Raw genomic sequence first — 22,062 nt, 5'->3', positions numbered from 1 at the left:
CATAACTAACTATCCTTTAACCATGAATCCCATAGGCCCACATATCTATTTAAAGATACCAAATAAACCTAAGCTAGGCTACTTTATCTTGAGAGTTTTGGGGAATACAGGTATGAGTGGATAGAAGACAGTATCAGCTACATCAGAATAAGACTCTATTCACCCTTCAGTAAGACAATTCCAGGGTTTGGATTTTGTTGGGAGTGTTCTTTGCATTTCAAAAGCAATGAAAATATTTTCCTTTAAAGCAGATCAACAGCTTGCTTTCTGCTAAAATCAAAAAAAGGTCCCTTCTTGCTGCAGCCAAGATACCATAACTGTAAGAAAAACCACCTGCTTAGGTACTTCAAAAAACTATCTGGGAATCTTTATCACCTCCTTAGGTTCACTATTCTTAACTTCCTGATTACATTGCTACTTCTTTTGCACCAAAATAGCTCCCCACAACCTTACTGCTGACCAAAATTTTCTGTCATCATCTTTGCTACTCTGCCACCACTCTCACCAATTCCTACTTCTAACATTAGAAACATTTTTTTATTAAAAATATTCAAATATGTGGTTGTCTTTTAGTACCTTTATCTTCTATTTACACTCAGTTTTCAAGTTTCTAACAACTAGAAGATGCTGGTACAGACAGCTGGAAACATGTATATCTCAATCACTACTCCCACACCTAATGTGTGTATCTGTATACATGCAAGTGACAACACTCATGAACTACCACTTGTGCATACAGATAACATCTCTCTGTATTTTAAAAATCTGACTCCGCAAGTTATCCAACACCTTTATAGCATTGTAAGAATTTACCCAGACTAAGAACAGATTTACAAGCACATTACTGCAAAAGCATTTAAATACTGACACTCACCCTTCAGGCCTTCTCTCAATACTGTAAAGGCAAATGGAACAATCTGCTCTGAACAATATTACAATGTCCCGGAAGATGCTCAGTAGTAACGTGTCTGCTTGCAGTTTGGTGATGTGTGCAAATGCATTGTCAAGATTAGATGTTCGCAGGTAGACTCTCAGCTACAAGAAAAGGAGTAGCTTGAACACAGTTTTACCAACAAACTAATAGTCATTCCATGTTTACTTGCTTTCTTTTTTGTGAAATGGCTGTCGAGGATTTCTAGTGAGACACATTACCGGGTTCTTGTTTCATCAAATGTTTTATCCATTGCATTATATTATTGCATCCAAAATGGTTAAAGAACAGTACAGTCAAATCTTAAATACTGAAAAACAATCATAAGGAAGGAGTTTTATCCATTAGTTTTAAAAAGCAAAGAGTAAGTAAAGCTCTTCTGCCCATCTAATTTAAAACCTTACAAAAGTGTCTCAAAATACTGTAACTAGATATATCAAAACAGGCTTCATGAAACAGGCTTCATGCTAACATGCGAAAATGTCACAAAATTTTCAGAACAGTAAGGCCATGGCAGTTAGCAGAAAATAATTTTTAATAGCAATAATAAACTTTTCTAAAATAATTACCTACATATTAATACAGAACATGACCAAAAGCCACCTATGTATCAAGCTTTTTACACTGTAGAAAAGATATTCTAAACATAATTCGCTCATAGCTCACCTCTTCCTGATGATCATTTAAATTATAACATGCAAGAACAATGAAGTCATTCCACCATGCTAAGCCACCTGTTACCATCATATTTTGCTCCTAAAAAGAAAAAAGCAAGTAAATTTTATTTATGCATGTATTTTTATATACTTATACACACATAAACACACACGTACACTTTATGGGTAATTTCTGAAAGCCATACATTATGTCTATAAGCCTTACTGATAGAGGCAAGACAATCTATGTATGTGAAGTTTTTATTGTTTAAAAAACTCTTAAAATGCTAAGAAAAATATGTGAAGAACAAACATTGTCTTACAAAACACAGCTCCACAGTTCCTTATGCTACTGACATCACTGAACTCTCTCAAATTAACTTTCTGCTTTTGGCCAGAATTTACAAGCTTAGCATCTAAAGCTGTACTTCACACAAACTCTCAGATAAGACATATGGCAGTGTCTGACTATACACACTCAGATTTGGAAGCCTTTTAATAATCAGACACAAATTATTATGCCAAAGCCACAGGATAAGCATTTCAGCCATTTTATGAAAAACACATGCAAAACCATCATCTCTAATCCCAAGTGTGTCTACAGGCTGTTGTTTATTTGAAAAAGGTATTTTTTAATTTTCTTCAAGAGTCACATTCCAACAAGTACAACCTCTCCAATATACCTGAATAAAGTACTACAACCTCTCACCTGGGTAATGTTTCCAAATAGCTTCCATTTTTTGGTAAGTAAAGAATAATGTGCAAAACCAAACTTGCCAACAACAGCTACATTCTGTCCAAGCTTGTCAATGGCTGAAAACTGTTCAAAGAGAAAAAAACCCAAAATTTCAAGAAGGAGCTTATTTAAATTATATATCCTATCCAAGCGCAGCAGCACAAGGCAATATAATATCAAGAGTCAAAACCTGTAAAGTATCTTCATGTTTTCTACTTTACTGCCCAATACATCCTCTTCTTTTTGTAATTTAAAACACTGACTTCATCTTCCAGAGTCATCCAACCGTAAGGGACAGTTATAAAAAAACAGTACTTTTAAAGAACAAGGATGTATTCTTAAAATACTCACCCTTATAGGCCAGTTGCTCTCTAGATACGTACTATGAATCTAAAAGAAAACAAAGAGAAAACCCAAACCCACGTAACTATACCAAGCACCATTAAAGTAATGATTAATTACAACGTTCTGAAGGAATGTACACAATGCCCATGTTTTTCCAAAACACTGGTTTAAAGGTTTTTAATGGTGGGATTTCTTTTTTACATACAATTACTTCTCCCACCCCTCACCCCAGAAGTTACTGAAGCCTAAATGTTAGCCTGTTTTTAACATAAGATACATAGAAATACCTTAACAACATCCAACAGCCAGTACTATATTACAGATTATTAGTCAAATTTTGCTCTTCTCCCCCCGCTAGGTACTTCTCCCCCATTAGAACCTTTCAAGGGAACATACAAGTTTTGATAAAACACAGCATTCAGGAGAGACTTCCAGTGCTGGGATGAAATTTCTAATCCTATCAGAGATACACATCAGCACATCCAAAAGCCTTGTTATGAGAGCACTTGACTGGGATATGACAAATTAAATCTTGATCCTGGATGTCACATGGTTTCTTCATGTCATGATGATACATGGAATGATACAAATCCAGGTTCAAACTCCAGTCCTTGGTTTGATGCAAGGCATGTAGGTGCTTTCATTAACCAGCCACTGACTGTTCTCATGGGTGTGTTGCTCACTCTAGTAATTCCAATTGTGTTAGTTTTACTCCTACACAGAATCATGACTTTCCCCTCCTGTGCCAGTTTCAGAAGACGGAAGAGCTACCTGGCCAGCTAAGGGAAGATTCAACAGTGTCTAGAACCTGACATACATGCCTCAAGTCAAATGCTGTTTAATAATAGAGATTCATGTACGATGTGAAAAACAAAATCGGGGGGACTTCTTAAAAACTTTTATTTACAAAAATATCTACCAATTCAAGCACGGAAGAGCATACAATAACATTACAGATTAAATGTTATTTAATTTTTTCTCCATATTACAGAGAAAATAGAATCTGCCCCATTACTACCTCTGGAAATTCTTCTTTGCAAGCTTGATATTGTGAAGTTTTAATTACATGATTAAATAGATGCCATCTAAGACTGCTTGAAAATATAGCCAAAGTCTGAAGGATATATTCATGAGCTGAATATGCTTAAAGCAATTTGCATAAATAACAGAACAAATCCCTAAAGGATTTCTTGCATTTTGCATTTATTCTCCCTTTCAAAGCCCAGGACAGTAATTTAACTACTCCTTCCTGAAGTGTAAAAGACATTGTATTTTTTTTTATTGGCCAGAATGCAAACCCATTAGCCACAAGGCTGAGATAGCCAACATTCTTTTACCATTTCACAGTAAGAAAAAGCTGTACCAGAGGAAATCCAACTGCCAATTAAAAGGCAATGATCTCATACTAGAGGAAAAGGGTATGGCATACAGTGAAGAGATCAGCTGCTAATTCCAGCCCTATAAACCCTTGCAAGCACAAAGCACATATGGGCAACCATCAACGATTACCTGTACAACATGCCAATGCCTGTGTCCTAGTAAAGTGCTTAAACCCTGAGAATCTAAACTGCCATCTGAAAATGGGCCTCTCTCCCTGGTAGGCTTATGTTCAGAGTGTGCTGAAGCATTTCTGGGACTCTGAGCCTGGGTGGCATCTCCACAGTTCAAATATAAGCGATCTTCTCCTTGAAGGAGGACTTGTTCCTGGTTACTCTACATTAAAAACAAAACAAAACAACAAAAAAACCCAAAAGCAACCTTGAACTCCATGTACAGAAAACAAAGGAAAACACACAATCAATATATTAACAGGTTCTATGTAAACAACATGAACAGTAAGTGTTAAGGCAGTTCTCAGGTTTTTTATCACTACGTACCCATAGGTTTTATGTTACAATATTGCACAGCAATATATTCAAAGTACTATATTAAAGGCTCTACGATAAAAAAGGAAGACCAGCCTAATGGCTGCAAAGCAGACTTTAAAACCTGTTAAGAGAGTAACTCAAGGTCACCTGAAAACTGAAAATATGCTTTAAAATAAGGATATATTTATCAAACAAAAATCTTACCATGCAAGGATTAACAGTGAGTGCACTCTTGATGAAATGAAACTGCAGAATACCAAACTGGTGAGCTTCATTATTTGCATCTCTTTCAGGCTTCACGTTTGAAGAACTCCCATCAATAACCCACAGATGATACCCTTCTGATCCCCAGGTCTGAATGTAAAAGAATAACAATAATGAAAACCCAAACACTATAGTTTTTGAGAAAACAAGAACTACAGAAACTTACTGTAACTAATTTTATGATAGACATGAACCTGGCAAAAAACCACACAGTTTGGTATTCTTAAAAAAAAAAAAATCATTGTAGGAATCGTAAGTAACCCACAGCAGTAAAGTCCACAAGGAGTGGTAAGAACCTAGATTAAATTCTTTTCTTTTTTACATAAAAAATGTTGATTAAATGAAAAGTAACTATGTAAGACATCCACATAAGTAATGAAGACTGTTTAGCTTGCAGCTGAAAGCAAATAACAAAAAATCCACAAACAGAATCCGGTATGAAAAAACACCCGATCCCCAGAATTACACTGGTTGTTCATTAAATTTAATGGTATCAGAATTTCAATCTTTGGGTTTTTTTTAAAAGGTACATTGTACTGTCCTTGCAAATATATGCTGCATGTTTAAAATTGTCTATCTTCATAGCACCTAAGCTACACATAAATAAAATCTAATGTTTTAGAAGTATTGTACAAAATTCATCATGGTTTGTAAAAGAGGCCTTGAAAAATGTGGTTTTTTTCATGTACTAGCAGGATTTCATCTTAGTTAGCCTGTATTAAAACAACAGCAATTAAGACTCTCTTGAATTCATATTTTGAGTTGAGATACTTAACAGCCAAAGGTAAGCTAGCCATTTTAGGGAAACAAATACATTTACAATTAGTGTTGTTCTGTGCCTCATTGTACTCTGAAATACACCATCAGACTAAAAAAACCCAAAAGATTAAGGAAAACCATTCATTCTTAATATTAAAATCAAGTCCAAGAAAAGGCATGTCATGCACACTTCATGATCAGGCATATACACAAAAAAAGAGTATTTAAAAAATCATCAGTTGTCCCTTTTACCTCTTCCTTCAATACAACATTGGTGTATTGAATCTTACACTTAAGTAAGTAAGGCATCTGCTAAAGAAAACTTTTCAGAAAACTGAAAATCTGTTTTACTAAGACTAATTAAAAATATTAACAGCCATCCTATTACAGTATTTTTACATTCGTATTTACCATAGAACTGATCTTTAGAGGGTCCTTTTTGGAACCATCAGACTGATACCTTAAAAACAGAACAGAAAAATTTGAGTGTGGAAATAACTTCATCAAAATAAGAAATCATCTTCTTATCTTTGTACTGTCATAGGGCTCTATATTGAAACTATAAAGCCTGTTTGATCCATGACACTGCATAAAAGGCCATTTTGTGCTTTCTGGATGTTAGCACTTTTTCAGCAAATATATACTGGCACTGAGGAAATTTTAATATTTGCCTGCTTTTAGGGTGCTTTGCTTTTACAGCCAAAAAGACCAATACAAAAAGAAAATAATACATTTTCATTTATATTCAAAAGTTCCCCTCCCAAATATTATTCAATGATTCCAATATCTAAGGAATTATAATTTAAAAGATGTAAAAAAAGCTAACTTGGTGAATTAGTTTTCAATTACATGATTTTAACTAGAAAAATAAAGGTTTCCAATAAAGCATTTCACAATTTCATTAAAGATACTCACGCAAAATCACCTCCTAAAGTACAGATAAGCTGAGCACCAAAAACACTCCACAATGACAAGCCTCCACATTCCCAGGTCACCATCACAACACAGCTATCAGGTGACCATCGCATTAGTTTAACAGGTCCTGTTTTATTCCAGATATCTGTTTAAAAGCAGACAATAACATACCATGTAAAAAACATTAAATGTCCTCCAACTGCTTTCACCATAAGAGTAGAAACAAAAATACATGGAAATAAACATTTCATTTTTCAATTAACTTTTTTGCTACATTCATCAAACTGACATTGGCAACATGAACAAGCAAATGAATGCATGTTTTCTTTCCAATACATGTTTGGTTTCATATGAAACTAAGTATATACAAGAAAGGCGAGAAATATACTGTGCATATATACACAACCATAGAACTGCAATTCTGGTAACACAATTTTTAGACAAAAGAAGACTTTATATCCATCCTTGAAACCTCTTCCTTTGGCACTTAGCACAACTGTAAAACTCTGTTGTTCACAGATTGGATTTTTTTGTTGAAACCTAGTAGGCACACAGATTTTCAGTTCAGGACACAATTTGCCCGCTTTGTATGTTCCTCACTCTCAAGTCCACAATACTCATCATTACTACATGAAAAATTCCACTGAGCTTCTGTTCACTGCAGCTCAGGCAGGGTCCTGGATTACTCATTTTTTTTGATAATAATAATCAACCTACATGTCAGTTGTTTCAAGTTAATTCATACCTCTATTATTTCATTAACAGTTTGTCAATAATCTCTCATTTTCTCAGGTGAGTAACAGTAAAGTGATCTCAAGACTACTTGTGGGAACTACTAAAATCTGCATCATTTAAAAAGGAACAACCAGAAGCAGCAAGTCTGTAAACTGCTAACTCAGATTCAGTTTTAGTAAAAAACAAACCACAAACAAAAAAAACCCAAAACAACCCTACACCCGCACATATGAAACACATCCAAAAGTCAGTTAAAAGCAAACAGCTTAAAGAACAAATGCGCAAAAGTAAATTACTACAAACATGCAAGAGTAAATACTAATCCCATCAGTGATAAAGTAAACAACAAATAGTTGTTAACTAGCCAAGGATAAAAATATTCTTTAATACCCTAAAAATAGCTGGAAAATTCTAGTAATAAAAGTAGCTCACCAGGATACTGTTTTGGTGTCAGCTCCAATTTATGAGAAAACTGCATGGCGCCAGTGGTGGTATCTATTGTATAAACCTGCACAGAGCCGCTGGAAGAGATTACACATGCTTTAAGACTATAGACCATTTGGATTTCTCATCAATTTCAAGAGGTCAATATAATCTGCTTTTTTCTCACCAATACCAAATTTATCTAGAACAGAAACATTGTGTCAAGTAACACTCAAAGAACTTTAGGAAACAAATTTGTAAGATACTTTCCAGAAGGTAGTGGAGGACCCAAAACACTGGCCCTTGCAAAACCAATGCACTAAGACTATTTCATTCTCTGATAAACACATGTGTACACACACAACCACAAATATCTATGGCTTCCAACTGCAAGACAATCCAAGAGGGAAGTCAGTATTCACTCAGTGCTGATCAGAAGTGTACTAATGCATACCAAGATCAATGAATTATAGTCACTATTCCTATTTCAGAGGCAAACACCAACACACTGCATTGTTGCTACTACCGAGAGTACTTTTTCTTAGGAAGACAGTTCAAGACTAAACTACCCAGATCTTCTGAAATGCTATAAAAAAGAAATACATAAAATGCAATTTAAAAAAAAAAAAAACAACAAAAAAACAAGCAGCTGCACTCTAGACCAGCTGAAGTAGTTTTATACAGAACTTCTTGAAGGAGCAGTAAGCAAAACACCAGAACTAAAGTACTTTTGTAACATTTAGTTTATGAATACCCAATTACGCAAACAGGCAACATTTTTCCTGACCAAATCAATGCTTCACAGAGCATTTTCTCAGTTGGGGATGAAGTGCTGATTCTTGTCCAATATTATTACAACTAACTGCTTAGAACTGACTTTATAGTCCTGCTTTGAAATTAACTGGGACAGCTACACTTTCCAATCCTTGCTACTGGTCCAGCCAGCATCAATTTCAACAGCAGTTCAAGCAGGCAATCGTTTCTTTCGTCATTGCTCCCAACTTCTTGACAGTAGATTATCTAATCTCTAGGAAGACTGATCACTTTCATCTTTATAGCTCTGGCAGCACAACTTGTAAGAAGAAACTGGTACTTAAGCTTTGTAATTAAACCACTCTCATCCCCCGCCTCCCGTGGTTGTCCCCTGCATTGAACCAGCCTTACAAAACTTACTTGGCACATCCAAATGCCATTAGCCTGTATTTGTTATTTACTGCCACACAAGTTCCATCAATCACATCTTGTGCCCAGACACCGTGGAGCTGCTGTAAAGAAAGGAATTCACAGAGGTTTTAGCTAAACAGTGCTTTTATTCATGAGTCAGCTTCTACCCACGTGCTACCCATGTATGCCGTATTACAGATCTGCCAGCTGACCTTCATCACCTCAAGAAACTTCTATTGCAAATGTCAAGATTAACTGACATGGCACAGATAAATAAAATCCAGTATATGTAAAACTGGTTTCATTGTTCTTAACAGACATTCCAGAAAGATGCCAGTATGCAAGGAAACTGTTTATCAGAGCTTTGAATAATCAAAGCAAGTCAACACCTATAAGGCAAAGATACACCTGATACTCCATTTTAACAAAAAAACACCAGCAGCAGATGGTACTAAGGACGAACAGAAAACATGAAACAAGAAAACAAATCCCCATCTGCAACAGCTGAAATCACAAATATTCTAAATGTGTGAAGTTAGGGACAGACTACACAAATTCTTCTGGGTTTTCTGTAATCAAAATAAGGATATTTAATCACAAAATATATTTGAGTTTGTAGGGTGAATTACAGGTAAGAAAAGACTGAACTAGGAAACGATTCCTTTAAAACAGATTGTGAAGTATGCTTGTCACTATGAGAAGAGTTAGACTTGATTATGGCTAAAAGCTAGAAATAGCACCTATGATACTTTGCCATAGGAGAAACCAATTCTTATCACCCCACATGTAACAGGAAGTCTGTCACAGAGACAGTAAGAAGACCACAGAAGTATAATGATATTCTGTAGCAAAAAGCAAATATTAAATATACTATCAACTATGGTCTCCCATAAGCAGGTACTAGCCCTAAACCAATCCAGTTTAAATTATGGTATGAAAGTTATCTCTTAAGCAGTTGCAAACTTTTAAAATTTTTTGCAGCTGAATGTTATTTGAAGTAGAAAGCTAACTGAAATGCAGAGACCAAGGGAAACACATTTATTTTAGAGTGCATGCTAGAAATACTAAAGGAAATATACCTCAGCAGTGAATTTGCTTGACATTGGTGTTATGAAACCAACTCTGCCATCATTGAAAACAACAGCAAAACCATCAAGCGTGGCACAGTATTCCATATCTCTGACATAAACATCTTCAAAGCCCAAAAGTGAACCTGCTGAGAAATATCACCAACTTAAAATATGTGAACACAGTGATACTGCAAGCCAGCAGTCATTTAAGTTGTTTACTTATTGCTTCACAGAGAAACCCAATTTAAACAGGCTATTTTGTTCATATTTACAAAAGGCACATTTTTCTCATCTTTGCTTCAGAACAGAAATAACATTTTATATTAGGCAGTATTTTGCCAATAGTTAACTATCATAAGCAATACAAAACCCCCAAAACCTACCTCGAGAAGACTGGAGGTCCACAGAAAATGGAACTGTACACAGGTTGATGGCTTTCCTTCCATTGGTCATACCATCCCAGTGAATGAGATGGAGAAATCCATCAGCAGTAGCCACAAGTAGATCCTCTATCGTGGACTGCAAACTAACAAATGTATTCGTCATTCTCTAAAAAATGGCATCTCAAATCAAACTCACAAAAGGATCAATTACTGTAACAAACACCATACTACCACCTCTTATATCAGCAACCATGTTGAGAAGTTACATCAAATAAGTTACGAACTAAGTCCCTAAATGCTCTAGAAGGTACCAAGCTGACAAAATATGGTGTATCTTTATTTTTCTCCAGCAATAAGGTCCATATTGTGTGAGTAATTGTTCAACTGGTGTATGAATTGCTGAAGATAATTTTAATACTTTTGACTAAACATAAGACATTGCTGCCAACAGTCAGGTTATTCATCTATCCTAGAAAATAACCAATATTGCGTAGGCTGCAAATAATCCACAACACTATGTAACATGTGGTCTAAGTTCACTGATGAAGCAGAAACTAGACTTTTCCTAAATCCTTCCCCAAACATCTCAAAAATTCTGAAAACTATTGTTAATCTATTTGTATGCGATAACAACCTGCAGTTTCCCAGGAAAGCTTTTTTCGTACACAGTGTATTTCTTCCAACATCCATTTTTTCCTGTGGGGCCTCTTCCCAAACTGTACTTTTCCACCCCATCCCAATGCTACACATTTTCATCAACTTTTCACACACACTTATTTAGCATGTTCAAAGCTTACTTATAGGGAAGGCAATCACCACAAAAAAAGGAAGAGGTGAACAAAAGGTTTTTCCAGGACAGACAGGGACCCTCTGCAGGCAGCTGGAGAAATGCTGAAATGTTGCGTACAGTTTTGCTCTTATGCACCTATGTCTCCATGAAATCGCTAATCGATACTTTGAGCCAAAGGACAAACACATTTATAGTAACATAACGTAATACCGAATGTACATGTGCTATATACCTCTATATGGCAAAAATGTTAGTATAGCCAAGCACAGAAAGAAAGAATTCTCAAACAGCAATTTACTTTTTCACCTCTTTACTTACTGTTAGTAACTGTTAGTTCTTACTACTAATAAGTCTAAAAATTTATTAGAAAGGTTTTTTCCATCCAGTTTCCCCTTCATTTTTCAACTAGTAACCGCTATATGCAGAAAAATTCTTAAGACATGATTAGTGAGCATACCTTGTGATAGAGGCTTGCAAGTCCAGCACTTTCTTCATTTCTAGGTTTAATGAAGGAGCACACTGTTCTTCCTTATAATGTGGGGTTCCTTTTAGATGTGGGCCTCCTCTAAAATAAAAGAGAAATACTACAACTGAAACAAGATGACCCTCTAAAGAGCTAAGCGTTACTTACATTCCCAGTTTTTTCCCCCCCCTATATACACCAGACACTCATGCGCAACCTGCCACAAGCAATACTTAATATCTAAGACATAATTTTAGTGCAAAAACTTTAGTCTGTCTTATCATCCTACACACCTATAAAGACTATGTAAACAAAATAAGACAACGAATACAGAATGAACATTAAAATAACTGTGTAGCCCACCTTAATAATCCTAAAATAAGTGATATATATTAATGCAAATTCTGAATCAATAAAATGGTATTCAACAGTTTCCATTAATTAAATGTGTTGAATTTTTACGTATCTCCAATTCATTCTTTTTCAAGTTACATTACAGACCCTACAGACTGTAAAACTTTCATGTTTCTTCAGTTACTTTTGCCAGATCAATATTTATACTACTAATTCAGCATGCATAACCCAACAGGTAGACATTTATTACAGTAATTCCTAAGAATATACCTCCCTATAACAAATTAAGAGTAAACCTAAGACCTGTTACAAAGCGATAACTAAGCACTGATTCTCTTCCTTTAAACAGACAATTACACAGTATCAACTTCTAGATGTTGAAAGCTTTCAGGTTTTATTTTCCTCATTTTAATTTTCACATTTCATTCTCTAAATGCAGTTATTTTAAAGCTCAATACAGTATCAATAAAATATTCCTTATTTGTCTGGGTTACCAGATGTGCCACACATTTCATTAACTTTTCTTTTTTAAAATGAAAACTGACCTACAATCCTAAGTATTGTAACATGCCATCCAGCTCATCCATGTCATGAGCATTATGCTAGTAAACAAAGCAAACTATGCATGAAACAGGCATTGCAGACAAGTTAAGAGTTTAGTATAACTTAGAAACAAAGAGATACATACACAAATCTACTAATCTTTACCTGGATTTTAACTGACAAAACCCTTCTTCTATTTTATACCAGGGTAGCCAATGCAACTGCCCAAGACATGGCAAAAACCCAAGCAGCTGCAGTTTTAGGTAAGCTTGACACCACAGGGATGCCTCAATCTCTTTCCTGCCTTGGTTATCACAGTCAATATCAAATGCCTTAATTCTGTTACCATTTTAGAGCTAAACACAAAATTCCTACCTGTTACTGTTTGATGGATACTACACCTTTTCTTACACAGCAAGGACAAAGATACATGCTAGCTAAGGTAAGGCCAAGGCAACCTTTGACATTCTGGAATTAGCAGACCAAAGTCGTAACATCTTTTCAGAACAAAACCATGGTGACCATGAAGGATTATAGCAGAAAATGAGAAAAATTACTGTAAGGTTGGTTAGTTAGTTAACCTACCACCCACAAATGGTAACTTGTACAAACATTACATTACTAAAATGTTTGTATTTCAAAAAAATACAGCTGACTTGGGGAAAAAACGGTCCTTCATGTAACGTAGCTATCCTGGACCGACAGGAGGTCTGAAACAAGTTAAAAAGAAAGTGTGGCTAGTTAATACTAGCATTATGGCCTTGTGGGTTCTTTTAAACAGTAAATGAGACTGCATTTCTTGAAGTTCATGAAGCAAAATCCCCCTAATCTGGCCTGCTGTCTTTTAGAGTCAGGGATTTCACAGATGAAAAAATATAACATAGAGGATTAATTCCTTCAGATCTCTAAGTCGCTACCTGCAATGCAATATCCTGGGGGTTGGAGACACTCTTAACAAAACCCCAGGTATTTTGTTGTACATATTACGTACATAACACCAATATGCCTGTTGTAACTGAGTGAGGTACATAACCAAATATAAACACAGTGTTTCTGCATAGCACAAAATACAAAGCCAGAATGGAAAAAATAAGGTTTAAAAGACAACTTTTGCTAGTAGAGAAATTTCAAATCTCCATGTGGGCAAGCTTCTTTTTCTTTAAATACCTCTATTAAAAATAGTTTACAAGAATATTTAAGTAGTTTCAGTTTCATGAGCTAGTTTCATCTGCAGAGCATACCTTCTTCCATTGAAGCACTATCATCATGACTGACACTCCAATTGTCAGTATTTTAATGCATTGCCTGTGATTATGTCAAATTCATCAATTCAAAAGAAACCCTTACTATGGGTGCAAAGGGGCAAAATCCAAGCACACTTGCATTCATATAGTCCACATCTGCATGAGTCAGCCATACTAGTTAAGTTATTTTGACCTTTACACGAAGAATGTGCACTGCTGATGGAAGCAGGAAAGAATGTTTGCTCTGGGTTGCCACATCAGCACCTGCTTGTAGCCAAACTTTTAAGTAACTCACTTTTGCACAAGAATTGAGAGGAACACATTCCAGTGACCAACCAGCAGCATGCCGAAACAAATATAACTTCACTTCTGTTTGCACAGCCATCTGTTAATGTAACTAAACCTGTGAATAAAACCTCTTAACACTCAGAACTAAGAAAAATCTCCCACTACATCTGCAATCCAAGAAAACCCCAAGCATGTAAAGATTAGGAATGCAGGCTGTTCTTTTAAACATAGAATATAAGGTTTATCAGGAAGTTTCACATCTTGAAGACTAAGGTGTATTTTTTAAACTAACAAGTTCATTGTCTGTTCATAATTTAGCATGTCATCAGTGATACGCTTGTTCACAGAAAACTGAGCACTATTTGGTGTAACAAAATGTCTTTCAGATGTTGAAAGCCTACACAACTGTATCTCATGGATCACCTTTTAAATAATGGTAAAGAGGAATGGTAAATATAAGTCTACCTTAATAGCTTGCCCTGTGTCCAAACTCCAATTCTCTCAGCTTTCCCCACATTAACCTTCTCCTGCTTCAGTTCTAACCTGACTTCCTCAAAATGAAAGAAGAGCCTATAAGTAAGTGAATTGCTAAAATTCCTAGTATGGAGTCATAATTCCTTTGTATTCATTTGATCCCCTAACAGGGGAAGAACTGGCTCTGCAAGTAGCACTGATTCTGTTAGAAGAAAAACCTGTAAGCTCAAATCATGATGCAAGATGCAACAATGAGAAAATGGAGAATTGTATTTAATTCCCCCCAGCCTCTTCAAAACTCCACAACAAGAAATCTTAAGCATCCTAAGTTCAAGAAAGAGGCAGCACCATGCAAAAGCATAGTGACCTAGCCTCCCCTGGTCTGTGAGGAAGAATTTCATTGAGTTTGTTATCTGGTGTGGGGTAGGCTCAGGGAGGAAACAGGACACCAGCCAGCAAATTTTTCTAGCAGCACAGTGCTGCACTTTGTCCTCCACTACATGCACAGTGGTTAAGTGATACACCACGATCCATGGGCAAAACTTCTTCAGAAACATCATTACCAGACATAGTCACTGCTAGCAGAAGCAACTAAGAAATACTTAAGAAGTTAATTACAGCAAAATCTGAAAGGATGTACTTAAGGACTTTATAATTTGCAATTAAGATACATAACATGTTACCTTTTTTAGTCTGTTCTATGTATTTCAAAATCATGTTCAGTTTTACAAAATAATGTTCACTGTTTCCTGCTTATTACTGGAGAATTCTATTCCAGAGGTAGAAATAGCATTAGATTAGGATTTAAGTTTCGACCTTACTATCTGGGGTAATCATAATAATACATGTAGATGTTATGGCTGGATAATAGTTTAGACAAGTTCAGAGATGCTCCCACAGTCAATAAATATTATGCTTCCAAAAAGAAAAGAGTGTGGCTATTGGCAGATACTACATTAATTAAAAAACAAAGAAACAATGAACAAGTCAGTAGCATCCCTTCCCCCTAGTCAAATCACAGCTGCTTAGGAAGTAATGGAGATATTTTACTGAAAAAACTCTTGTTCACTAAGTATCTTTTGAACAAATAACTGACATAAACAGTATCAAATATTTTTATACTACTTCAGGGCTATGATATTCTGAATCATTGCTGCTAAAATGGTTTCTTCAGTAGTACTTCTTGGAAAAGAGAAAAAGAATCCAATGCCTTGATATTTCAACTATTAAGAGCATTATACGTGTGAGAAAAAAAGGGCAAAATGTTTCTAAATTAATTTACACTACCAAAAAGTCTGAGTTGCTCTCCTTGATGGCACAAAAAGCAAAACACTGAGAGCAGCCATTATTGTTGCATTAGCACAATTATGCAATGTTTATTAACTGTTTTTTAATTGGTTCATGCGAAGACTTCAGTTAGCCAGTTGTCTGTAGAGCTAAGGACTTAATTTTTTTTATACCTGATTCAAAAAGCCTGCATCATCATTTCTGAACATGTGATTCTTCACTAATAATTGACTGTCCACCATGCTTTTTAGGAGTGGTTCTTAAACAAGTAAAACAAGTTACACTATGAGCTTTGATTTCCGTATGTCTAGAGTCTTCTCACCCATAAACCTGCATCTCTTCACCATCCAGTGTAGGCAGCCACCAGCTGAAGGTGAAATTTACCCAGCTGGATCCACAGCTATATGCACACAGATTGGCAAGAGTGGGACAAAGGAAGATTTAAAGAAAGTCCACAGGAACTATAAAGAATGAATAAGGGTTTAGAAAAGTAATTCTTAGTACAGCCTTTTTAACCCAAGTCAGTAGTAACAGGTTTCCATGGCTTGAGAAGAGAAATAATTAGCTAGCATATTAATCAACTATTAATGTAAAAATGCTAAATGGTTTACCAAATCATTATTGCAGTTGTAAAGATTTCTTGACGACATTTTAAGCCTCCTGAACCACATCAAGGTCTGGCAAGTACCATAATGGTTAACAAAAATTATACAAGTAATCTAGTTTTAAAAATAAATTTTCCAACCAATACTAAAAACAACTTACGGGGAAAACCACACTGTTAAAGGTTTAGCACAAGCTTAATTCCAAATAAAAATTATTTCGTAAGTTAATTAACTGTACACCTCATCAGTTACCCTTGTAGAGTTTAAAGTTCAAAACCTTTGTACACACTAATCTTAAATCTCCTGAACCAGGAAAAAAAATCCCCCACTGATTAGGTAATTTATGGCACCTATAAAACATCTCACTACAGAAAAGGAAAAAGCTTTTAAAAGTGCCAGAAAGAGCAGGACACGAATACAGACATATAAGCAACAATGCTGTATTGTAAACCAGGATATTAACACCAGCTTGTTCACATGCCCATATTGGTTAGAATATTAACACTAGGTTTGTTCACCTGCCCATATTGGTCAGAAAGCAACTTATTTTTAAAGCATTTTCAGGTACATAAAACTCTACAGCACTGAGGTTGCATTCTAAATTTACACGACATTCACATCACTTCCCCCCATTCCCCACATGCAGGCTCCACTTGAGGATATGATGAAATCTTGAGGCAGAAGAATCTCCCAATTACCATGTTTAGTTTATTAGCCATGTAAAGTTTTTTAGGTTTTGTCTTTTTTAAAAGCAAAAATACCCTCAATGTTATGTCACCACATGTTGTCTCTTCAAGTGGCAAATCTTAAGTGACTCTCCTTGCCAAACTTCTAAGGAGAAATAAGTAACATTTCAGTACAGGGAAGCCTCTGCTGCATCTCATCACTGTGAAACAAAGGAATATCTGTAAAATTCCTTTGGAAACTCCATGAAAAGATATTACCATACCTTGCCACAGCTTACAAAGGTACAAATTAGCCTGTATGCACTGCCACTTTTCTTAAGTGTATCACAGATGGAGATTAATTTTATTTGCTTTGCCATACATATGTTTTCTTCATGTTTCTTCTTGTAACGGCTTTGGTAATATGGTAGTAAAATCAGACTGAACTAATTGAAGCAGGACTTTGTATTTGTGCTCACTGGAGGAAAGTATCCCAGAATGTGGGCTAATGGCCAATACTGATTCTCTTCCAAGTCTTCTCTGAACTGCAGCAAAGCTTCTAAGAGCTGGAATGAAGCTGCAGACTATTGTGGCTCAATTTAAAAACAAAACAAAACCACACAATTACTGTCTTTTCCCCTGTTTTTAGTCTAAGAAGTTAAGCAGGATACTTTAGGTTTTCATTGCGCATGAATGTCTGTTCACTCCAAGAACAAACTAGAATTCGTAGCCAGATATCAACAGAGCCAAAAATATTTCCTTCAATAGAACAACTACACTTCATAACATTCCTAAAATCTTACGATTTGACAAAAAACTATCAACTCTAGAAAAGTTTTAAAAAGCTTCCTTGTTTTTTAAGTGTAAGTGCTCAAAATTCGTAACAGAATGCTGCACTTATGGTATCAGCACTCACTTTATCACATTAACCTAATAATAGATTTTACATAAAATGTGCATAAAGCTGAACAGGTCAGTTCCTTATTTAACTGATTAAACCTCTGAAGGTATAAAATAGCTAGCATTTAAAAAGCATTCCCCCCTCAACCATCTTAAAGTTCTTCATATATTCTCAATTTTGTAAGAGCTATGCCCTCAATTTTTGATAGAACAAACTTAAAAAGGTTTTGTGGGCTCCAGGAACAAATGCTGATAACCTTGAATTCCAGCACTTCCACTAAAACATTTAATTTCAGAATATAAAGACCATTACAATAGGCTGATATGAAAAGGAGGAAGTCATGCCAAAAGGGCATTTTCAAACAGGAAACCAATTTTCCTAGACTCTTGATTCTGTCCAGTTTTAAACAAACAATAGCATGGGGCAAGGAGAGTTCACTCAACCTTACTTTCCAAAATCTGGTCATTTCATTCTACTAGAAGATAAGGGAAGCAGAGACTCTTGCATTCAAACACAATGACAGATTAGCCTCAACTCACACTTTGATTCTTCTACCAGAACTAAAGATTGCTATAGAAGAGACTTGACCCTTAAAAAAACCACAAAAATCATACTGCGATTAGATATACTCTACGTGTATTGTGCTATAAACAGGAAAAATGTTTCTATTCCCCAGGCAGGTTTGGTTTTTGTTTTATCTTCGTGCATTTCGTTCAAGCTGTACCAGCAGAAAAATTTTGCAAATGTAATTACAGTTTACACAATAACTTTATGCTAGAATAGTTCTGTGAACAGATCAAATACAGGCAAGCTCTTCTGGATCATCTTGCTCAACAGCCATATATAGTAACAACTCCGTGTAATGAACAGCTATGAAGTGGAAGGACTGTACTTTTTCTCCACAAACATACCTCTCCCATATGGACAAATGAGGAGTGGTTTTTATTTTCAGCAACTTTTTTTGATCCTTTTCTTCACATCAAGGCTAAACCACTACCAAGCAAATTTTAAAGAACTTACTTAAAAAATGCCAATACCAAATAAAACTGTAATTTCACTGCAGCTACCAGTGTCCCCATCTGGAAGACTGCAAAAGTAACTAAAGTCAAGAAAGTGGCGGTCTATCATGTACCTTATCACCTGCTTTTCTGATGTTCCTTTTTTACTTACAATAAAATATATAATTTCATTCAAATGAGAACTGAGCTGACAAGAGAATTTAAACACAAACTTTCTTAATCTTCTCACTTGTATGGAATCAAACCTAGCAAGTGCAACTTCAGGGTACTGACTAAACCAGAAAATCTTGCACCAGGATTTTGGTGCAGCTAAGGATGTTACTGGTGTGTCCTTCCAGTGCACAACCACCTCATTATGTTAACTTATGCTGCCTAAGAACTCTGTTCAAGCTGAAGTTGTATTAAGAGAGTTTTACTTTATTTTGTAGTCACTATACTGAAATTTTATGTTTCTGTCACATTTGGTCATTATTATGTAAGACAGGATACAGAGAACAGGCTTTGCTCCACTTATAAAAAGTTAGTAGATATGGACAGTTTAAGATTAAGAACTAAGTCATAATTTTACAGAGTAGATTAAGACTAAACTTTCAGAAGCACTGACAGAAGTGTGCTCATTAGCTAAAAAAAACCAACCAAACAAAAAAAAACCCTACACACACACACAAACCAAATAACACAACTGATGAAACTGATGATGTTCTACAAGACCTCTTAACTTTCGGACATGTTGTGGATGTGTCCAAAGAGAAGAACAGTAGACAAAAAAAAAACAACCTTTACCTCAAAATATGCAAAGTGTGGAGACCTACATTTGAAACTGGTGTCCATCCATTTCACTTGTTTCCAGCAGCTGTCCTATCACACAACTAATGCAAGGACAGCATTACATCTTTGTACTCTGCAAAAGGGCCAAGGGGTCCAGGAAGGCTGGACATTCTTCAAAAAGGAGATCTGAACAGAGAGCTTTGGCTGGAACTCAGGGGAAAAAGGAGTTTGCTACCTTTGGAAGAAGGGGCAGGCAACTCGGGAGGACTATAAGGATGTCGTGAGGTTATGCAGGGAAAAGATTAGAAAGGTGAAAGCCCAGCTAGAACTCAAGCTGGCCACTGCCAAAAAATATACATCAGAAGCAAAAGGAGGGCCAAGGATAATCTCCATCCTTTATTGGATGCGGTGGGTAACATGGCCACAAAGGATGAGGAAAAGGCTGAGATACTTAATGCTTTCTTTGCCTCAGCCTTTAATAGTAAGACCAGTTACCCTCAGAGTATTCAGCCCTCATGAGCTGGAAAACAGGGACGGGGAGCAAAATGAAGTCCCCACAGTCCAGGAGGAAACAGTGACTTGCTGCTCCATTTACACAGAGTACATGGGGCTAGATGGGATCTATCCAGGGATACTGAGGGAACGGGCAGAGGAGCTTACCAAGCCACTCTCCATCATTTATCAACAGTCCTGGAAAACTGGAGAGGTCCCAGAAGACTGCAGGTTACCCAATGTAACACCCATCTGCAAGAAAGGCAAGAAGAAGGATCCAGGGAACTACAGGCCTGTCAGCCTGACCTTTGTGCCAGGGAAGGTTAGGGAGCACATCATCCTGGGTGCCATCACGTGGCATGTGCAGCACAACTAGGGGATTGGGCCCAGCCAGCATGGGTTTAGGAAAGGCAGGTCCTGCTTGACAAACCTGATCTGCTTCTATGACAAGATGACCCACCTAGCAGATGAGGGAAAGGCTGTGGATGTTGTCTACCTGGACCTTAGTAAAGCCTTTGACACCATCTCCCACAGCATCCTCCTGCGGAAACTGGTTGCTCATGGCCTGGATGGATGCACTCTGCGCTGTGTAAGAAGCTGGCTGGACAGATGAGACCCAAGAGTGGTGGTGAATGGAGTCACATCCAGCTGGTGGCTGGTCACAAGCGGTGTTCCCCAGGGCTCAGTGCTGGGGCCAGTCCTGTTTAGTATCTTCATTGACAATCTGAAATGAGGGGGTTAAGTGTGACCCCAGTAAGTTTGCAGATGACACCAAGTTGTGGGGGAGTGTTGATCTGCTTGATGGTAGGAAGGCTCTGCAGAGGGGTCTGGACATGCCAGACCGATGGGCCGAGGCCAGCTGGATGAGGTTCAAGAAGGCTCCGTGCCGGGTCCTGCAGCTGGGTCACACCAGCCCCACACAGCGCTACAGGCTGGGGCAGAGTGGCTGGAAAGGGCCTGGTGGGAAAGGGCCTGGGGGTGCTGGTCGGCAGCCGGCTGGGCATGAGCCAGCAGGGTGCCCAGGTGGCCAAGGAGGCCAGCAGCACCCTGGCTGGTGTCAGAAGCAGTGTGGCCAGCAGGGCAAGGGAAGGGACTGTCCCCCTGCACTGGGCACTGGTGAGGCTGCACCTCGAACCCTGTGTTCAGGTTTGGGCCCCTCACTGCAGGAGGGACGTAGAGGGGCTGCAGCGTGTCCAGGGAAGGGCAAGGGGCTGGGGAAGGGGAGGAGCAGCTGAGGGAACTGGGGTTGTTTAGCCTGGAGAGGAGGAGGCTCAGGGGAGACCTTACTGCTGTCTACAACTGCCTGAAAGGAGGTTGTAGTCAGGTGGGAGTAGGCCTCTTCTCCCAGATTACAAGCTATACAACAGGAAGAAATGGCCTCAAATTGTGCCAGGTAAAGTTTAGATCAGATATTTGGAAGAATTTCTTCACTAAAAGATGGTCAAGCATTGGAACAGGCTGCCCAGGGAGGTTGTGGAATTGCCATCCCTGACGGTGTTTAAAAAAAAAACCCACATAAATGTGGTGCTTATGGCCATGACTTAGCAGTTTTGGTATTACTTGGCAGTCCTGGGTTAATGGTTGGACTCTATGATCTCAAAGGTCTTTTCCAACCTAAATGATTCTATGACTCTATGAGAAATAACCACCTTCCCACTCACTTTGTCTGTCATAGGTAAATGACCACATAAGACAGAGCCAGACAAGCTGTAATTAACATTTGCATGAGAATTAAAACATTGCAAGCAATTGCTTTATCATGAACTATCATATGAATATCGCTGAGCAGTCACTCTGTGTTTTTGAGCTTCCCACTGCTGCTAGTCAGTGCTACTTCATGGTTACCATCTTCTAACGCCAGCCTTTGTTATATGCCAACATGCAAGCTAAGCTACTGGAATGCAGGGGAGGGGATAGGGA

General features: G+C 37.2%; 1 protein-coding gene across 5 annotated transcripts in view; it reads right to left on the bottom strand.

Annotated features, from left to right (window-relative positions):
• RIC1 (RIC1 homolog, RAB6A GEF complex partner 1) overlaps window positions 1-22,062 on the bottom strand; it is a 53,383-nt gene that overhangs the window by 11,484 nt on the left and 19,837 nt on the right. For 3 of the 5 annotated variants that reach the window (XM_080372264.1, XM_080372266.1, XM_080372268.1), the window contains 13 exons: window positions 11,497-11,604; window positions 10,250-10,392; window positions 9,876-10,012; window positions 8,806-8,897; window positions 7,642-7,730; window positions 6,475-6,619; window positions 5,971-6,019; window positions 4,741-4,890; window positions 4,178-4,381; window positions 2,675-2,713; window positions 2,297-2,407; window positions 1,598-1,687; window positions 875-1,035 (listed from right to left, as the gene is read on the bottom strand). In XM_080372264.1, the coding sequence (XP_080228390.1) occupies window positions 875-1,035; window positions 1,598-1,687; window positions 2,297-2,407; window positions 2,675-2,713; window positions 4,178-4,381; window positions 4,741-4,890; window positions 5,971-6,019; window positions 6,475-6,619; window positions 7,642-7,730; window positions 8,806-8,897; window positions 9,876-10,012; window positions 10,250-10,392; window positions 11,497-11,604 (1,518 nt within the window). The remainder of the gene's footprint in view (window positions 1-874; window positions 1,036-1,597; window positions 1,688-2,296; window positions 2,408-2,674; window positions 2,714-4,177; window positions 4,382-4,740; window positions 4,891-5,970; window positions 6,020-6,474; window positions 6,620-7,641; window positions 7,731-8,805; window positions 8,898-9,875; window positions 10,013-10,249; window positions 10,393-11,496; window positions 11,605-22,062) is intronic. The other 2 variants (XM_080372265.1, XM_080372267.1) reach the window with 1 other exon arrangement.

The sequence above is a fragment of the Falco punctatus genome (genome assembly GCF_963210335.1).
Source record: "Falco punctatus genome assembly, chromosome: Z".
NCBI classification, from domain to species: domain Eukaryota; kingdom Metazoa; phylum Chordata; class Aves; order Falconiformes; family Falconidae; genus Falco; species Falco punctatus.
Note: the sequence above shows the minus strand (reverse complement) of the source record. Positions and strands in the feature narration are given on the sequence as shown.